At 39.6% G+C, this 20,735-nt stretch overlaps 1 protein-coding gene across 1 annotated transcript; it reads left to right on the top strand.

Moving 5' to 3' along the window:
- Window positions 1–140: 140 nt before the first annotated feature.
- Window positions 141–19,019, top strand: gucy1b1 (guanylate cyclase 1 soluble subunit beta 1). The gene is made up of 13 exons (XM_027020452.2): window positions 141–239; window positions 678–751; window positions 3,091–3,191; window positions 3,465–3,583; window positions 4,066–4,263; window positions 5,908–6,138; window positions 6,551–6,667; window positions 7,404–7,537; window positions 8,627–8,824; window positions 12,609–12,846; window positions 13,905–14,045; window positions 16,188–16,342; window positions 17,071–19,019. Exons 1-13 carry the CDS (start codon window positions 237–239, stop codon window positions 17,189–17,191), a joined length of 1,830 nt encoding a protein of 609 aa, XP_026876253.1. The 5' UTR covers window positions 141–236; the 3' UTR covers window positions 17,192–19,019.
- The last annotated feature ends 1,716 nt before the right edge of the window (window positions 19,020–20,735 follow it).

A 20,735-nucleotide genomic window follows, 5' to 3' on the forward strand; every position in this document is an offset into this window, starting at 1 on the left:
CCTATCATATTTATTCTTGAGTTACGGCAACTCAGTAATAAATATGATCCGTTATTCGTGGTCAGGACCGTCCCTACGTCGCTTCATCCCCGAGTTCTCATTGGATGCGTCTCTGCCAATCAAATAGGAATTAGTTTCAGGAATGGTGGTTTCCCACATAACAGCTGAAAGCGGTTTCAGAGGTTCTGTTTTCAGATTTATTTTATCGGGGAAAAAAAGAGAAAAATAGTCGAATCATGGTAGGTGGCTCAAATATATTCGATACAATATTAGATACATATACATATATATCAATATATACATATATATATATATATATATCATTATATTTCGGTGACTGTTAACGTGTGTCGTAAAATGTATTTGTATGGTAGGTTGCGGTCGCATCGCCCATAGGCAAATGTAAGATATAGAAATAATTGATTTATTGACACAGCTAGATTACAGTGATACTTTGATTCTTCTAACTTCAGGAAGGCTATTTAGTAGTGCTTTATAAAAGCGTTACTATCCTGACACGCGCAAGAGACCTTACCGATGCCTTTAAACAATAGCAATTCGTGATATGTATGGGATGCAGCGTATTTATCTTAATATATGTAAACACTATGTTAGTAGGAACGCGCTTAACATCTTATTATTCTATATGATTTTGCACATTTTATTTTGTTTTCCAGTATGGTTTTGTCAACCACGCCTTAGAACTTCTGGTATTAAGAAATTTCGGGCCAGATGTATGGGAGGCTATCAAGTGAGTACAAAACCACTGAATTCATCATTAGCCCTTGTATGAACCTTTATTGTAACAGCTTCATGCATCTGTTTAAGACAAATTTAATCTCTGTAATCCACAGCACTGGAGGTATATTTGCTGTCTATGTTGATAGTGCAAATACTATCATCAATAATCAATATCAGTCGGTGTCATCTTTAATCAATATCATCTTCAGTTGCATCAGTTTTATATTGAGAAGTGTCTTGCACTTGCCTTAAAAAAGAGCACCTCATGGGATAGTGAATCTGTAGAGCAGAAATGCCAGCAGATGCCAACATGTCACATAGCAGAATATACCAACATATGTCAGTGTCACTGTTGAGTGGTTTACCACCCAGAAATATCAAGCAAACCACTGCTCTGAGAGTCAGACATTGAACATTAATGGATTTAATTATGTAGATTACTACATAAATGGCTTCTAAAATGTGATCTTTGAAATCATAATAAAATGTCTTGTTAGATATTGTTTAAATAATCAAGGATATTTGTTGAAAATGTATATGGAACCACAGGAAAAATTACCTTTTCAAAAGTCAGGTGCTACAATCTTATCAGGTGTGGGCTTGAACTAATTTAAAATTTTAGTTACCTGTTCTTCCCAACAGAATTTTGCAGTAATGTTACATTACCTGCAGTATGGCGCAATTAAAAAAGATTTTAGAGGACTTTACAAAAAAGGTTTTGTGTGTTATAAAAGGAGAAGAAGTTACAAAGGTACAGAAATATACTCCATCAGTCCACAGTCAGACAGTTAGTTTGCAAATGGAAGGAACAGAGAACCATTGCTACTCTGCAGTAGGCATTTCACAAAGGTCAGTGCATGTGCGTCCTGTACCACCTTTAAACAATAGACAAGGATCCTCAAGCAGTCTTCTTAGGATTAGCAGACATCCCTTACACTTGATACCATCTGTGTTCATGAGTCTACCATAAGTAAAACACAGAAGAGTGGTATTCATTGGGAGGTTACCACTACTCTCCAGAAAAACTTTGAGGTCTCAAGTTTGCTAAAGACCACCTCTGTGTACACATGAGGTAAAAGGTAGATTGTACCGAGCATTACATTAGGAGACACTGAATAGGAGACATGTGAAAACATGCATACCACTGGGCATCAAAATATCATCCCAGCTGTGAAGTGTAGTAGAAGGATTATAATGTTGTATTGAGCTGCTTCCAGGCCTGGGTAGTTTTTATTAAGACCAATGAATTTGAAGCTTTATGAGGAAATTCTACAGTACAATTGTTGGGTGTAAGCCTGTAATCTTCAGTTCAGAATAGGTTCGGATCATTCAGAAATCTAAATCATTCCAAAAAAGTTGCAGCTGTGTAGTTCAAATTCTGTTGGCTTCCTTGGACCCCCAGACTCGTCGTTAGAAAATGTCATCCTTTATGGGCCACATTTTGTGGTACTCACACGGATTTGCCTTGCAAGAACTGGTATAGAAATTTCTGACTGCTCTGCTCCACTTTCCACCGCTCCACTACCCTAACACTCCACTATGGTTATTGCAATGTTATTTCAGCAAACCTCACCTTTATCACAATGGCAACTTATCTCAGAGTGCTGGCTAAAATGGACTTGATTAACGATGCACTCTCTGGTCTATTTTGGGCCCTGTGCAAGATCTGAAGAGTATTTCTCATGCTGTTTTATCCTTGCTTTGTGTGTTTAGCTAAGCCCATCATTCATCAATTTGGTTTGTCGGTGCAAATCTGTATTGTTCGTTCAGCATGGCCTGATAGTAAGGTCAGGTAGACAGCATCAAAGACTGGAATTATACTGCATTTTGTTTGTATAGCAGATATTTTATATTGCTGAGTTTGTGCCGTGCTTAATTGAAATTTGTGTACTCTGTACTTTCTGTGACTCCAAAATGGCTTGTTTCCAAAATTGTGCAGGCCTGCACTAGATCATTGTGCACATGGTGTCCATGTGTGAAATGATTTTAATGCAGTCATTCATGCCAGCATTAAAATTACCTGTGAATAATACTGTATTATTTAAGATTTTTTGTAATTAATATGTTTATTGTTAAGATAAATTGAGAGGGATTTTTAAATGAAGAGATTTACTTCTGCATATTCCATCCCTTTAACAAACTATTTGATATGTAGTTTAAAATATACATTTCTCAGATTATCAGACCTGCCACAGAGCCTAGCAAAAACACATGTATTTTAGATACAAAAAGGCCTATCATGGCAATATAAACACTTAAATGTTCAAAGCCATCTTACTTGATATTTCTTCAAAGGAACACTAAATCCCTATAATTCATAAAAGTTGTCACATTCTGAACTCATAATAGGCGGGAGGCCCAGGTTGATGTTGAAGGTCAATTCCTGGTCAGAATCATCTATGAAGATGCCAAAACATATGACCTTGTGGCTGCTGCAAGCAAAGTTCTAAGTAAGTAGGTTTTTTTTTTACTAAAAAATATATAAAGTTTATTGAAAGTGTCCAAAATGTTTTTTTGTATAACTTGTACAACAGAGTCATGTTGTATAACTGTGCTTATTTCTGAGCAGATATAACCGAAGCCTTCTCGTCTTCACAAAAAACAGGCATTACATGTTATTGTGTTCTTTTTCTGCACTATGTAACACATTAGCAATGTTAGAAGCAAGAAAAGGTTTATTTATTGCACATAATAACCTGTGATGTGCTTTCCTCTTGAAAAAGAGATTGAAGCGGGTGACATCCTGCAGATGTTTGGGAAGATGTTCTTCGAGTACTGTCAGGAGTCTGGCTATGACACCATCCTCAGAGTGCTGGGCTCCAATGTCCGTGAGTTCCTTCAAGTAAGGAGCTGCTGTTTGCCACTTACACTTAATTTATCACAGCTCAGGATCCTGCACAAAAACTACTGTTTAAGGTGGGGTGGGGGGATATATAGCAGACAGTATTATTCATTTTATAATAACATTATTTTTTAAAAATAAGTTTTTAGGGTAACAGGCCATTTGTTGCATGTTACACTAGAAAAGAGAATAAGGCAGTACTGAATATATTACAGTATATAATATAGTATATACTGAATATACTAGAAAAATTATGTTTAGTTTAATACATTTGTATTTGAACTTAGTGAAACCTGCACTTGTGTTGTTGAAACAGTGCAAACATGTAGAGTACTGATAAATGAACAAATGGCACATGCAGGCTTCCCACAAATGTCCACAGTTCAGCTGAGTACATCCCATGGCTTTGTTTCAGTGTACACCAAAACTAGTGTGGGGAGAACGAGTCAAACAAAGAACTGAAAAGGTCACTGCTGTTTCAGAACCTGGATGCCCTGCACGACCACTTGGGCACCATTTACCCAGGCATGCGCGCGCCCTCTTTCCGCTGCACGGACGCAGAGAAGGGCAACAACCTCATCCTACACTACTATTCCGAGAGGGAGGGGCTGCAGGACATTGTCATTGGCATCATCAAGACAGTCGCGCAGCAGATCCATGGGACAGAAATCGAGATGAAGGTTTGGGCCGTCCTGCCTCCCACCCCCTACCACTCTCCTCTGTCCACAACTCCAACACCACCTCCCGCAGTATTTGCTTTTCTGGTTCCTCATCCGTCATCCCTGCTCCACAAGACGTTTCCAGAAAGCTCTGCATGCATGTGCTAGTGGAAACAGGGTCATCGACAGAGCAAAATTAGAAACCCACTCCGTCTGGTTTTAATGCTGATCAAAGCATGAGTGAGCAAACTTTCATGCATGTAGTGATAACAAAAAAGTGAAATCAGAGGCAGAGGAAGGGTTCTAAACTCCCTCGTATTTTCAAAGAAACTGAAGAGTAATCATCTCCAGAACAACACACTGTTCTCTCTCTGCCTGGCTTCCTTCTCCTGCTTTCTCACGAATGCACTATGTTGGGTTTAGTGTGAAATTAGAGAGCAGAATTTGCCAGACCCTCTGAATATAACACCTGATTTTCTCGGTAAAACCGTAGCCAGTGTTGCCACGGCAACGGCAGGGCAAAGACACTGCAATTTGACGTCAGCAATGGCTTCAGTTTCAAGTAGAAAAAAGAAAAGACCAGCAGCTGCTGCATATGGAGATTTGTTATTCAGCCATATGTGCCAACATACAGCTTTTTTTTTTACCTTTTGGGGTTTTACTGTTGAGGTTAAATTATACATTTCATTTTCAGAAATATCTGCTGAAAAACTGAAAATTGGTAGGCATCTATAATAAATGTAATCTATTAAATGCTTATTATAATTTGTGAGGATCATTCATAAATTTTCATGCATCTTGTAATGGTGAAATTTGTTTACAAGAGAGACTGACATAGCTAGTACAATCACAGCACAACAAACAAACAATCATGGGTGACTCACTGGTGCCAAGTCCTACAATTGACCAGTAATCAAGTTTACTCAGATGGCTGAGATGCAGAAATCTTTATTGTATCTTTACTGAGCAGTTAACCAGTTCTGCTCAATTCTACAGTTCTGCTCTTGGAGAATTGTTCTGCAGAGTATAGTTTCAGATACTCCTATATATTCTGATGGGCTGCATTAGGAATATTGACCTAGGGCTTCAACTAAACTTTACAGAACAGCTCTAAAGGAGCAAGGCTGAAGGTACCTCATATAAAATAGACATTATTATTAGCTCATGTGGTAAATCACATAAGAGCAAATCAAATTAATGATCATTATTATTTTTCATAAACCATTAAAAAAATAGAAAAGCAAAAAAAGCAGTAACCAAGTTATACATTGGTTCTTGTGTCTTTGTGTTGCTGGGATTTGACAGTTTTACAGTACACATTTATTCAGGCAGTTCATTCACCACTGGCTTTTGCAGTGTGTACAGTACTATGAACACATTCAGGGCAGGGGTATTCACTGTGGAAACCATGCTGTGGTTAACATTCGGTTGGCACTTGCAGCAAGAACTGCCGATCGATGAGGAAATGGATATTGTTAGAAACTATTCTTGCATTGTAGTGTATCCTGTGTGCCATATCAGCGATTACACCTTACGCCTGTTCCACACCCACTGGTGTTGCTTTTTTAAAAATCCACCACACTCAGTGTTGGCAAGCACAAATGCCTAGGTCTAACTTTGTCTTTTGGGTTGTTTTTTCGGGTCTTTTGCTTTTTATGTCATCAGGTTGTTCAGCAGAAAAGCGAGGAGTGTGACCACATTAAGTTCCTGATCGAGGAGAAAGATTCTGAGGAGGAGGCGTTCTATGAGGATCTGGATGGCTTCGAGGAGAACAGCACCCAGGAGACGCGCATCAGCCCCTACACCTTCTGCAAGGCCTTCCCTTTCCACCTTATGTTCGACAAGGATCTTGTGCTCACCCAGTGCGGCAATGCCATCTTCAGGGTCCTGCCACAGGTGAGGTGGGGCTAGCTTTTACACATGAAATGGCATGTTTGAGATTAGAAACACATTGGTGGAAGTATCAAAAATTAGTTAATTGCTGCAGTACCATTTCATGTAAATGATTAGTGGGAATTTAAAGTCTAACATAGAATTTTAAAAACAATCTTAAAAACAAAACCCATAAAAAATATTGGGGAAAAAAGCTAAATTGAAATTAAAATCTTGAGGATGGTTCTCTCTCTCTTTCTTTCTTTCTTTCTTTCTTTCTTTCTTTCTTTCTTTCTTTCTCTCTCTCTCTCTCTCTCTCTCTCTCTCTCTCTCTCTCTCTCTCTCTCTCTCTCTCTCTCTCTCTCTGTGTGTGTGTGTGTGTGTGTGTGTGTGTGTGTGTGTTTGTTTTTGTGTGTGTGTGTGTGTGATGTCCTAGCTCCAGCCTGGCATGTGTAACCTGGCCTCTGTATTTTCCCTGGTGCGGCCTCACATTGATTTCAGTTTCCATGGCATCCTTTCCCATATCAACACGGTGTTTGTGCTCCGGAGCAAGGTTAGTATGCCTGGCCATGCGCCAGCCCAAAACCCAGAAGCAGGGTGACGAAGTTATTTTTTAATCTGCCAGCTCAATATATCAAAAGGTGACTTTAAATAACACCAGTGATCATCCTAATTAGACCATCCATCAGTTTACAGTTACAGTGTTAAATGTGTGATAAGGATTGTTTAGAGCTAATCTGAGAGCTAAATTACTCTTAAAATAAAGAAATTACACTTACACAAGCCCTTCTCAGTTTATATACATATAAATTAAAATGAATAATTGGATAAATAATGGTCATTGTAAAGCTTGTTCTGAACAAACAAGTCAGAAAAATAATCACTTCTGCTAGAGCTTCCGCTAGATTAACAAGGCAGTAGTTTTGAAAAAAAACTCCCGAAAAAGAGTAAATCTTTGTTGGATGTAGATGGAGAACAGCTAAATGACATGCACATAATCGTATTCCTGAGGGACAAATGATTAATGAGCCTCAAGACCCCGATCTGCAAGACTGAATAATGAATCTCACTCTGCAAGATGCAATATTTTTAAATGTAATAAATAGTCTTATCAGCAACCCCAGAATATGACTAACCAATAAATCACTCCCAACACAAATTGCAGCAACCAGTCCAAAAAAAAGAAAAGAAAGGAACAGAAAAGGAGGAAAACATACTGTATCTTGAAGTCTTATCACAGGGGTTTTGTGAGTTGGCACGCTAGCGGCTGTGTGTGTTTCGGGCCACAGGAGGGCCTACTGAATGTGGAGACGGCTGAGTGTGAGGACGAGCTGACAGGAGCAGAGGTTAGCTGCCTGCGGCTCAAAGGACAGATGATCTCGCTCCCCGAGACGGAGAACATCCTCTTCCTCTGCTCACCGAGGTACCTCGCCTGGTCCTTACATGGCCCACTGAAAAGGCGATCATGCCTTCTGGCGCTGAAAGCACGCCCTTAGTTGGGCCACACTTGCACTTGCTCGTCAAGTAGTTATAGGAGGGACTCATGTATTTGATTTCATGTGACATGTAGGATATAATAAATGTGCCATAGTACTGGTATAGAGAGACTGTAAAAGTTGAAGAAGCAGAAATTTGAGAGAAAACAATTAGTACTGATGTTCTAAAAAGGTCTCTGCTGTTGCAGTACACCTATTTTGGCTTAAACATGATAGAGGTACTCAGTGTATTCAGAAGGGAGTTGATAAAATATTAATGTTCACTTTTCAGTTATGCTGAAAGTCTCTTATTTGTTACCTCCTTCAAACACAGGGAGATTTTTCATTCCAGACAGTGGGTGTGCTAATACCTTGTTTTCAGTGAGATAGCTATCTGGACAAAGCATTTCCACTTAACATCTGCAGGTAATAACAATGGCTCAACCTTGTCTTAAGGCTGGAGACATAGCAGGCCAGAATAATCAGACTCCTTTACTCTAGAGCTTAAGTAGGCAAATTAGAGTCAGGCGACAAGCATTTCTTAGGAAGTCTAGGACTTTCTGGGATGAAAAGAACCCCCTAATTGGACATGTGGACATCTTTGAGAGATGTCTGATGAGGATCTTTGTGGCTCTTTGAAAACAAGCAATTACCTTTTGCCACATTCAGTAACTTGGTACATGGTTTCATCAATCAGCTTCACTTAAAAAAACTTAAAAATTGAATTATGTGACCTTGCTGCCTTAAAATGATGATCTTACTGAAACTCAAATAGTAAATGAAAACATTGTAAAACACTGTTGCCTGACCAACATTGAACAATATATGTTGATATGATAAAAGAGAAAAAGTTAAGGGAATGCAGCTGAATAAGTTTTTAAAGAAGCCTCTATCAAACTACCGTTAACAGCAGAGTGTTGGCCAGGTGACTGAGTCCACAGGAGAAACTTCATTTGACATTGTTGAGTTTGCTATAAGGTACCAGTCCCTGAGCATCATCCTTGCACTTCTCCACCCCGTTCCCTCCCCCCCGGCAGCGTGATGAACCTGGACGATCTGACACGCAGGGGTTTATATCTGAGTGACATCCCACTGCATGACGCCACACGTGACCTGGTGTTGCTGGGTGAGCAGTTCAGGGAGGAGTACAAGCTCACACAGGAGCTTGAGATCCTCACCGACCGTCTGCAGCACACGCTCCGGGCCCTGGAGGACGAGAAGAAGAAGACTGACAGGTCCGCCATCCCACAATGCTCTACACACAGTGTAGCATGTTACGACATATATAAACAGTCTATTAGAACAGTCCTGGAGAAAGTTCATGAAATGCACCTTGTTTTGAATAAAACGTAACTTAATAGACCACAGTATTAATCTTACATGGACAGTCATTGTATTTAACACTCTCTATAATCCTATCAATCTCTGTACTTCGGGGTCTATAGCTATAATCTGTATAGATACAGGATTTACAGATCTAGCTCTGATGATGATATAAATGATCTTTTTAGTCACATTTCAATTCACCTTTGGCTTTTGTTGGATCTTTACTTATTAATTTACTTATTATTCAGGTTATCAGACAGGTCCTTCACTCAGCCTCAGTTGCTATCGAACTCTATGAAGCTCTATGACTGGCTGTTTTAAGACATTTCTCCACAGGTACTATGAAGAATAGCCCATAATCTGAGAGAAAAGCCACTTTCCTTTGCTCATTAAGATACAAAATGAGCAAAAAAGGAAACATAAATCTGAGACAAATAAGTAGATGTAATGGTCAGCAGCTTGAGGTCAAAACATAACAACCAAAGAATGTATGCTAAATGTAAATGTTTCCAGTGTGATAGAAAACGTATTACAATTGTGATGTTTAAAATGACTTTTCACACTTATGGTAAACATTCACACAGTAGGGTATTTACATTTAGCCACACACACCTTGTGTGATGAATTTTTAAAACACATGCATTAACACATACAGTTTATGATCAAAATGTTGGTATTGTGTGCTCAGACCCGTGCGGCTTACCTCGTGTGAACAAATGTGGTTATGCATATGGTGCATGTTTAGGATTTATCAGACTTTGAAAATCAATGGTGCATTGATCAAGTCAGATCTTACATAATTTGACAGATTTAGCCCTGTGAAATTAACTCAAGACCTCAGGTAAAGCTTCTGGAATACTTAAAATTGGAAATGACTATATAAGGATTTGGAATACTAGGATTTGGAATTTCATAGTTATATTTATCTTTAGCTATACACTTGTGGTGTATCTTCAAGGCATATTGCAAGCCTCTTGTGTTGCAAATAAAGCAGATATGGATCATCAACGATTAAAAGATGCCAAATATTTTTGTTTTTGAGTGTCACGGGTGCCGAAAGATCCCAAATAATGCACGATCCTCACTTAGCTTTCTGCCCAAAATGGCTGCTTTCCTTTACCACTGCTCTGAAAATGAAGCCTGTGCTGCTGTTCTCTGTAGGCAACCAGGGCTTCTCAGCACAAATGGCTGCTCACGTGTTAGCCACAAGACTCTGTGTGCTTACTGTGCGTGACAGAGCGCTTGGCCCCACCGGCACAGCAAGCGTCGACAGCCGTCTTGGGCTTTGGGGGACTGAGTCCCAACTCTGTGTGAAGAGATCATCGCTCACTGTAGTGGAGACAACCATGAGTGTGTTGAGCACTGCCAGCTAAAATCCACTCAGAGCTGCAGAAAGTCCCAGAGTGGGACAGAAAAAGAATTTTAATGCTCACGCCGTTATATAGCCATCAGTTTAGGGATTTGGGCTATAGACTAATTAATTGATTGGCCTACTGACCAGTTGATGTCCAGTCAAAACTCTGTGTTTATAGAACAAATCATATAAGGAACTGTAGTTTCTCAAAAGTTCATTGTCAAAAGTAACTAGTCATAAAGATAGCATATTTGTGTTGAATTGCTTTTATTTGTGTTGAAAATTTCAGTTCTTAGTGATAATAAAGCAGTCTGAAGTCAAGAAGTCTGTAAATATTTGTACTACCTGGATTGGGGAAATCTCACATTTGTGTAACTCCATCATCATAATATAACTGTAAAGTTGCTCTCTACAAAAACAACTGAAACACAACAAGCCCACAACAGTGGGCACTTAAGACATTACATGTGCCTGTTATTTTGTTTTTTAATTCCCCGAAGGAAGGTGTTGCAATTACCTCAGTGAATGACTCAAATATATTAACATGCTGGGTGCCTTCTGCTGTGCTGTGAATGGCAACTAGACATTGTAATTATGTTTGATGACTTAGTGCTGCCACGGGATAGAGGCAGAGAAAAAAATAAACATGATAATCTCTCAAGCAGTTCTTTTGTTCTAGAGAGGGCCTCTTGGAAGGAGATCTTTTAAAATATATCAGCCCTGCAGTTTGGTTTCGTGGGGATGACATGCACCTTGTTGTTTCCAAGGAGGCTTGCTACCTGGTGATAACGGCCAGGCGAGACTGCTGTACACCCGCTTCTGCAAAAAGACTTGCTTATCTGTGGCAGCAGATTTTCTGGGCTGTGTGCATGTCTCTGCAGTGCTGTGAATTCCGGGACTCAAACTTGACTCCCAGCAACAGCGACTTAGTCGTTGCATGTAGAGAGAAGGGGGGGGGGGGATTATGCCGGTCCGTGATGACATGCATGCCGTGTCCAATCTGAAAAGCCCATACTGGCTCTTGTTTTCAGATGCTAATATGGTTGTTCTGTGGGCTTTTGAAACCAAGATGGTCTTGCTAATCTACTGAGAAGCTAGGCAGAATTCACCTCGAATGATTTTCCTGCTACATGCAGAGAATAAGTGTGCCCTGCTCCAGGAATGTTCATCAATTAGCGTTCAGACGAAATTTCAGAAAACCAACCATAAGTCTGATTCTCACGTAGAGCTCACCATTTGTATTCAGAAGGCAGGCATTCTCTGGAAAACCAGATCATTGAAAATGTGCCCTGAGTGCAGCATGGCCGGTAATACGAATTCATTATTTAATGCATTTTGAAGTTTTGACAGGGAGTAATAAGCTGTCCTACAGCATGTTCCCATAGCAACCCAACCTTATTCTCTGAAGACCTGCTTCAGGGTGATGTGAAAATATTAACATGAAAATGTTATTTATTGTTATTTACTTATTGGTCACAAAAGCTAAATCTCAACAGGTTAATTTCTAGTGTAGCAGACTGCATTTCCTAGATATTACACAAAGGAGTTGTACAGAAGGCCCTTCGTTCATTTTGAAGTGTGTGCTTTATATGTAATATCAGCATAGTGTATGCACAAAAGCAGATGTGAAGAAATGCCTTGGTGTGAGGAGGAGAAAAACAATAATGGCTAACAGGATAATTTTGCTTTGGTCTTCCAGGATAATTAGGTTCCTTTGTTCACCTTACACAAGGCTAAACCACTTGACCTGAATTAAATCACTTTAGTACTAATTCAGGAACAGATAAAAATAGTACTTACATTGTGCTTTTAAATAATATTATCCATGTCAGGAACACTGCTACTGTAATTGAAGTTTTGCAGGGTATGCGCACACGCATGTGTGCGTGCGCATGTGCGTGTTTGTACCTTGTATGCTGAATAACAGAGATGCTCAGCTTTGGTCCTGAAGATCTACTATCCTGCTGAGTCAATTTGATTTTCATCTCCAGCCTTGGGGGCCCCACTGAAGATATTCAACTTTTCCCTTTTCTAGCCTCAACACCTCAAAAGCTGAATATTAAGTCCTTAAAGACTGGTGTGCTACAAAACCTGGTTCTGTAGGTGTAATACAGAACTGAAACAGTCCAGAGCAATAGAGCCTTTGCATGGAAGGAGAAAACCTTCAGGCCTTCAATAGCTTCTGAATATCAGAGCCAGGAGAGCTGGAACTAAACTCAGCATGGATCTCCGGGAACAGAGTCGGGCAACCTTGCTGCAAACTTTGTTAATGCTATAAACTCACAAACCCTTCTGTTCAGATGACTTTATAAAATGCAGATGTAATTTCTGCGTGGCAGGTTGCTGTACTCAGTGCTGCCGCCGTCCGTGGCCAATGAATTGAGACACAAGCGACCTGTGCCTGCAAAACGCTACGACAACGTCACCATCCTCTTCAGCGGTATTGTGGGCTTCAATGCCTTCTGCAGCAAGCATGCGTCAGCGGAGGGAGCCATAAAGATTGTCAACCTCCTCAACGACATCTACACCAAGTTCGACATTCTTACCGATTCCCGGAAGAACCCTTATGTGTATAAGGTATGAGGCAGGCACCCACAAGGGGTCCACAGTAAATAATAATACTGGGTCCACTGTAAATAATTCAATTTCCTCCCACATTTAAGTTATTATATATACAGTTTTATTGGTTCTATGGCATTGAAGACCAATTTCTAGTTGGTATCACACTCCTGACAACATACGTGTTAGGTTTATTTTTGCTGAAATGTGGCCAGGCATGACTGCACAAGTCTGCAAACCCTCATTTACATACAGAAAGGAAAAAATGGGGCACAATGAAAGCGTAGATACTTGAGGCAACTACACAAAACACTGAATCGAGGCCATAGCATGGTCACTGAAGTCCATAAATAATGTTAACAGCTTTCTTTAACAAAGCAGATAAAGCCATAAGCAGAACAAACGTGCCAAAAGTGACTAACAGCTTCAACAGATGATTTCCCACAAATGACTCAAATAGGAAAACTTGGGTTTGGTGTGAAATTGGATAAATTTCTCAGGCAAAATACCACAAATGTCAGTACCAGCCGTGCTTTGGACACATGTAATTTATTTCATTCGGCTTATGACGTCGATTCGTATTTAAAGCCACTCACCACAGTGACAGCTGTAGCAAGGCCAAGGGTTTCCGAAAAACGAGGGCACAACAAGATGGCCTCCCTGATTTATGCACCAGGATTCCAGACAGGAATGCACTTTACGAAGCTGAGCTAACCAACTTAAACGGGAGCCTAGAATTTCAAGAGTGGCTCACCAAAAAAAGCAATATTTACTTTATACCATCTGTGTCTTGGTGGTCCTTAGGTTTTACAGTCTCTCCAGAGATGGGACCCTCAACGAAGATGTATGTGTTTAACATATGTCTGGGGGTGGGCGGTGATGAGGTTGCATTGTGCAGGAGATAATACTGGGTCCACTGTCAGTAATTACATTGCGAATGTGTACTGGACCAAGCTGGCCTAGGGCTAGCCTAGATGTTGCTCCTGCTGATTAAATTTTTTCCTCATTACATCTGCCCACTGAGTCCGTACAGCCGATTTGTCTTGATGTTGCCCTATTGAACGACCCGTTGGCAGGTGGAGACCGTTGGCGACAAATACATGACAGTGAGCGGTCTTCCTGAGCCTTGCATCCACCACGCCAAGTCCATCTGTCACCTGGCCCTGGACATGATGGAGATGGCTGGACAGGTGAAGGTGGACGAGGAACCTGTGCAGGTAACAGCCACAGAAGCACATCTCTGTCCAGCAAGGTGGGAAAGGGATGGAAGGTCACATAAAAAGTTAACAGCCAGCCGTCAGACTGCGGTGCAGAGAGGCAGGGTGTGATCATGTTTTTACCTTTGACATAAAAAAAAAAAAAAAAAAAAAAAAGAAAATTCAACAGCATAGACTGAGTGACTTCAATCCTAGATGAGTATTCCAAGATGTTTGCTGGATAGGGTATGAGCCTGAACATGGTAAGGTATCCTTGGTGTAGTACTCAGGGACTCCAGGTAATAATGGAGACAAAGTGTTTGTGTCTGAACACAAGCTACACTGCACTTTATTTTATGATATTTCCCACCTCTCGACTAAGGTCGAGATTAATCTGAAGGAGAACAAAAGTGGATAGGAAACATTTCTTAAGGAAAAAAGAACTACACTGCACTTTTTGTGAGGCACAACAAAGCTTGTAATGGTACGTTTCGTTATGAAATCCTCTCCAGATCATAAAGACCATTTTAAAGTTTGTCCTTTGTCTGAATTCTTTATGTACTTCTTTGGCAAACATTTTGAGACCCAGCCATTCATTTATTCATTCATTCATCTTGTAAACCACTTTAAGAACTTTGTTACTGTGTCATCCCTGTCCTGTACATAGTTATTTTAAACATTTCTTAAACGATATGACTCAATGTTGCAATAAAAACAACACATCGAATTCACACATTTCAATACATCCTATTTCTAAGTGACAGACACATAAATACGATTTGGTTTGTTTAAGCTTTAAACCTTAAATGCATAAGGTATAAGTATTTATGAAAATGTGGAATGTAAAACATGAACAGCATTCTTGCTTGGAGACCAATCCGAAACAATCCCGAAGCTTACATAATATGTTTTTATAGGTCGAAAGTACCAGACAGCATAACTGTCTGTTGCTATGTAGTGGGGCTGATGTTGCTATTGTTGATGATACACTGATTAGTTAAATAACTGGGCTTATAACTGAGTTATCCAAGCTGTCATGCATTAAGTCCCTTTTCCTCCCTCTACACTCTCCCTCACTCTCTGTATGTCAGTATTCCCCCGACGCCCCCGTCAGAGATAAAATGTCGCACCTCCCCGGCTGGTGGTGAATGACAAACAGAGCTGTTGGAGGTGCCCAAGCCGACGCCCACTCTGCTTATGCCACTCTTGCTAGTCCTGTCAAACCAAACACCACACGAATGTAGGTCAGACACGAGCCGTTATAGAGCGAAATCAAATAAGTGGTTTCCTTCTGCCAGTATGCACATCGGTGTGGTATCGGCCCGATAGCTTTGCCTGCAGCGAAGGAAGTCTATTGACACTATGAAGGCTGCAGTTTTGAAACCGTGTTCTGCAGCTTGCTACGTTGCGTCTAGTTGTCGGCATTTTCCTAGCTTAGAACTTGCACATCTGCTGGCCATTAAAAAAAAAGAAAAGAAAAAGCCATTCCACGTGTTTCAGAAGTGACTATAAACATGAGTTTCTGCAGTGTATGCCTTTGGCTAAAATGATAACCTGACTTTGATGTTGCATTCGCGGAGGGGAAGCATTTGAGTAAGGGAGGACTGTCGAACAACGTGCGCAAAGCAGACCCAAACACGTTGCATGAGCGGATGTGTGTGCACAGAGGCTGCCGCGAGAGAGGCGCCTCCGAAATGACTTGCCTTTTTAAAAATAAACCACCGTCGTCGTCGTGTTCCTGGACATGTTAGTGCTGTGCTGCACTTCAGAGTTCGTGATGAAGGTGTGGCTAGGCCGTGTGGAATGCATTTCTGGTATGTGTGTGGTGGTGTGTACGCGCGTTCATTACGTGAGAGGAGGCACGATGAGAGGGCTTTGCTGCTGCCACTGCTCATTAAAGTGTGCAGCGGTGAATTTCTGATCACTTTTGTGACTCAGAGTGTAATCACTGCTATAAAACATCATTCAGCTTGCCATGGCATTGTGGTTGGGTAGAAAACTTTACAATGAAACTAGCCCATTGCTGTTGAGTACATACATGGCCCTTTTCTGCAGCTTATATCTCAGTAGAAAATAGTTAGGGATTAAGATAACTATAACTACTGTACGTTACTGACAGCATTTCTGATCCTTCTGTCTGTGCTTGTTTTCTGGGACCATCAGATTACTATAGGGATCCATACTGGAGAGGTCGTGACAGGGGTCATAGGTCAGCGAATGCCCCGCTACTGCCTGTTTGGGAATACGGTGAACCTAACGAGTCGCACAGAGACCACAGGCGAGAAGGGGAAGATAAATGTGTCTGAGTACACCTACAGGTGAGCTGTTCCAAAGACTAACATAGCATTCATAGCAACTATAGCTGCAAAGAATTAACAAGTACCAGTTGCCATAACACTGTTAGCCAACTTTTATTTTATTTAGCTGTCTTTTCTTTACAGTGGTAGCTCAGTGGTTAAGGTACTTGACTTGTAATCAGAAGGTTGCTGGTTCAAGCCCTACCACTGCCAGGTTTCCACTGTTGGGCCCCTGAGCAAGGCCTTTAACCTTCAATTGTTCAAGTTGTACTCAGTCATAATTGTAAATTGCTTTGGATAAAATTGCCAGGTAAATGTAAATTTGCCATTATCCATGATGGAATGATCCTGTTAGAGGTTATCCAAAAAAAAAAAGTGAAATGTGCTCTCATACCAAAATTAGATGATGTGTCATTTACCTTTTGGAGTAGGTAGGCTACAATCAGCCTTTTGTCAAACTGAGTCAGAATTCATCAGAAACATCAGAGCCAAGTGTGGGTCATCAGTGTAGCTAAGTAACAGCACAGACTGCGCTGGAAGTTGCTTGCCATAACAAGACCTCAATGCAGAAAATAGTGTATCCATAAATGGATAGGCATCTTATGCAAAGGTTAAATCGAAATCCCCACTTGCCACATTTGTGGAATGCCATTTTATCTGATGAAAACAAACCTTGCAGTTTTCTCAAAAGCAGCAAAGATGTTCAGTTGTAGGAGTGGGACATGTGTTAAACATTGTTTTTACTTCAGGTGTCTGCAGTCGGCGGAGAACGCTGACCCCCAGTTCCATCTGGAGTATCGTGGGCCTGTGACCATGAAGGGAAAAAAGGAGCCAATGAAAGTGTGGTTCCTCTCACGGAAGAACCCATAGACGCAAATCAGCCAGGAGGCACCATTTCCATTCAATTTTTCTCTATTTAAGATGAGCACTGCAGTAATTCATTCACAGTTCCACTGGATTATGAGCATTACAAGCAAAATGCTCCTCTCTGTAGTCACCTATAGCAGCTTTTAGTTTTAGAATCCTGTATCTTCAGTTGAAAGCAAATTATTACAGGCGTCTATGTGTTTTGGGAGTCACATTTTTAAGATTTTTCTTCTTCTTTTTCTTCCCATTCTTTAAAATAACATGTCTAGCCAAGCCACTAAATCTACTTTCTTTGTTTTTTTTGCAGGTTTTTGGCTAATTTTATTTGTTTCACACCCACTTAATGTCCGAATAATTTTAGGTTTTTATTGGTTTGTTTGTATGTTTTGTTTTTACTATGGGACCATATCACTCAACAATGTTTAAATCCTCAAAAGACTTTGCTGTTGTTTCGGTACAGTATGGCCAACATATGCAAATCAGTACCACTCAGTGCAGCCTCATTGATAATGAATATATAAAACTACACGTAGAAGCAATTATTTTGATTTGACAAACGTCTACTAGTCAACATTCTAAAGAAACATGATAAATTTGGCTTTCACCTTTCAAAATATTAAGAAATATAAAATCATAGTCAGTGCATGACTGTACACTGTGGCCACATCAGACCTTTTATATTCCATATTGACAACATAAGAAAAAAAAAACAGCTAATTGTTGCTGAGTTTTCATATTCTCTAGCTCAAGATGATCAGAAACGTCATCTGAAAGGGTACCCACCTTCCTTAAACTGTATGTGAGACAGACTATCAGACTGTCTTACTAAACTCTCAGATAAATACTTGTGCTGACATGCCAGATTGTAATGGGTTTGATTCACACAGGCTGATATAAATTTGTACCTTTACATTTGAGTTTACATTTGAATTTTAATCTGACATGTACATGTTTTTCTGTACTTTCCAGGGACAATGCCATTTTTCATCCACTGCAAACCCTCATTCACCCCAACTGTAATTATTATTATTATTATTATTATTATTATTATTATTATTATTATTATTATTATTATTATTATTATTATTATTATCATTATTTCTCTTTTGTGGAAGGGACCAAGATATGTCAAAAAACTATTTACTTTTATGTTTTTCTATTTAACAGAAGATAAAGTAGCAAATAGATTTTAAGTTTGAACATAATGAATGCAAAAATCAATACTTGAAAGAGAAGGTTGGGGAGAGAGAGAGAAAGAAACTAACATGAAAGTATTCTCAAACTGTGGAAGGATGCATGTTACTGTATTCATTAAATGACTACATAATTGCATTTCTAAGAAAGAAAACTACACAAAAGGAGCTTCTGCTTTGATCAGTGCAGAAGTCTGCAGCTGTTTTGTTTATTACATCAGTTAATTTTTTTGTGGAGATTTTATCTGGCATCTGTGAGCTTTGTGTATGTGAGTTCACAATTGAAATTTAAAAAGGTACAAGTGCTGTTCAATTTATGTTAAATAATATATATATCTAATGTTATTACATCTGCACATTATAGAAAGAAATCCTTCAGCACTTAAGCATAGACCTGGACTAAATATGATATTTTGCTATTGCTGCTCACATTCAATTAATATATAAGGAGTATTTATTTCTTTAGAGAGAACACACTGCAACAGTTTTTTCCCCCTAAAACTGTAGCTTTATGCGCTAACATAATCGAGAAATTTGATCCCAAAAATTTTATTTCACATTTTATACTGTTTATTTGCACAACAAGTTATATACTCTGTATTTAAAAAAAATAAAATAAAACATTTTTAAAAAGTAAACTGCCTTTTATTTTTCTCCAATTTATTTTGGCCCCTAAATCAGTGTACTTTTCTTCAGTCAGGTTTAGGCCAAGATATACCCAGAGGCAGGTGATAAAAGGGCAGATTCAGATCAGCAGCTTTAAGCCAAAGAAAAAAGCCGGCTAACACTGAAGCAGTTAGGAGCAAACAACATTACTGTCAGGGCAGGTAGAGATGGCCTATCGGTTGTGATTGCCTCAAACATTGCTGCCCTTAGCTTTAATTCAAGATAAATGCAAACATCATTGCAAGTGTAGGACAACTAGAAAAGCAATACCATTATTTGTTAGACTAAAGTAGGCAAATATGCCTGAAAGTGTTTTTAATAATATATTACATACACAAATACATTACATATACATTTAAATTTAACTTGCCCTATTTATAGAAAACTGCAGGAAATGTAAACAAATAGAATGTCATTAGTCTGTATCTGAGATTGCAGTATTGATATTGTAAGAATATAGTTTTCAGTGAGCTCTGTCCCTGTACTGAAATAAGGTCAGTTTTGTCTTCCTGTGTTTATGCTTTTTAACAACAGCAAAACACCCCTTTTTGGATGTGGCTGTTGGTATCAGTACATTTGTCTCCATCTTGTGGCCAAATTATCATATTACACTGTGAACATCCTATGGAAAATTCTGGTAAATTCTCCTTGAAAGAAAATTAAATGTCTGATATTGATTATACACTGAATGGCCACTTTATTAGAGACATCTGGCCTTTCATGGCTGGAGCTTCCCTTATTGAAATTAGACATGTGACCATAGAGTGCAGCATAAAATCAGGTGATCAAGTTTTTTATGTCTTCAGTTTCAGTGCAAATTCACATTTGAATGGGAAAATCAAGCAAAGTGAGCAACTACAAACAAGGTTTGGTCACCCATGCTACACTAGGGCCAGTGTTTCAGAAACTGTCAAACTTTTTTTTCCCTCTTGCCACGGTGTCAAGACATTTACCTAACACCATTATCCAAAGCAACTTACAATTATGACTAAGTAACACTTCAGCAATTGAGGGTTAAGGGCCTTGCTCAGGGGCCCAACAGTGTCATCTTGACAGTGGTGGGGTTTGAACTGACAACCTACCAACTACTAGTCAACTACCTTAACCACTGAGCTAGTAGCAAGAGTAAACCCCACATGGTGTGACTGAGGGAAAAACATCCGAAAGAGAATCCTGTGGGCATAAATTAATTGACAAAAGGGGTTAGAGGAGAATGTCAAAAATGTCAATGTCATTCTGATTAACAGCAGGTGCACAGTCAGGCTAATTGCAGCTGAAGACATAACTGGAGCTTCATTAACATGTCTGAATGCTCGTTTCTTAGCACAGATGAGCTATAAACTAGACCAGTTTAAGTGCCATTGCTGTCTAAGGGAAACAGAAAGGCAAAACTTCAGTGGGCAAAAGAGAACAAAACTGAACAGTGAAAAACATTACCTAGTCAGATGAATCCAAAATTCTTTTTCACCCTGATGTTTGGAGGGTCAGAATTTGGCGGAAGCAGCATGTGTCCTTCCTGTCAGGTGTCAACAGTTGGTGGAATAACGGTGTGGGGAATGTTTTCTTGACACACATTGGGTCCTTTGATACCTGTGAATGAATGTTTGGACAGTAGGGTTTATCTAAGAATTGTTTGTCTACAGTAGTGTGCAAAAATGTTAACTTTTGAGTTTCCATTTGGAAATGTA

This window comes from Electrophorus electricus, chromosome 9 (assembly GCF_013358815.1).
Source record: "Electrophorus electricus isolate fEleEle1 chromosome 9, fEleEle1.pri, whole genome shotgun sequence".
In the NCBI taxonomy this organism is placed as follows: domain Eukaryota; kingdom Metazoa; phylum Chordata; class Actinopteri; order Gymnotiformes; family Gymnotidae; genus Electrophorus; species Electrophorus electricus.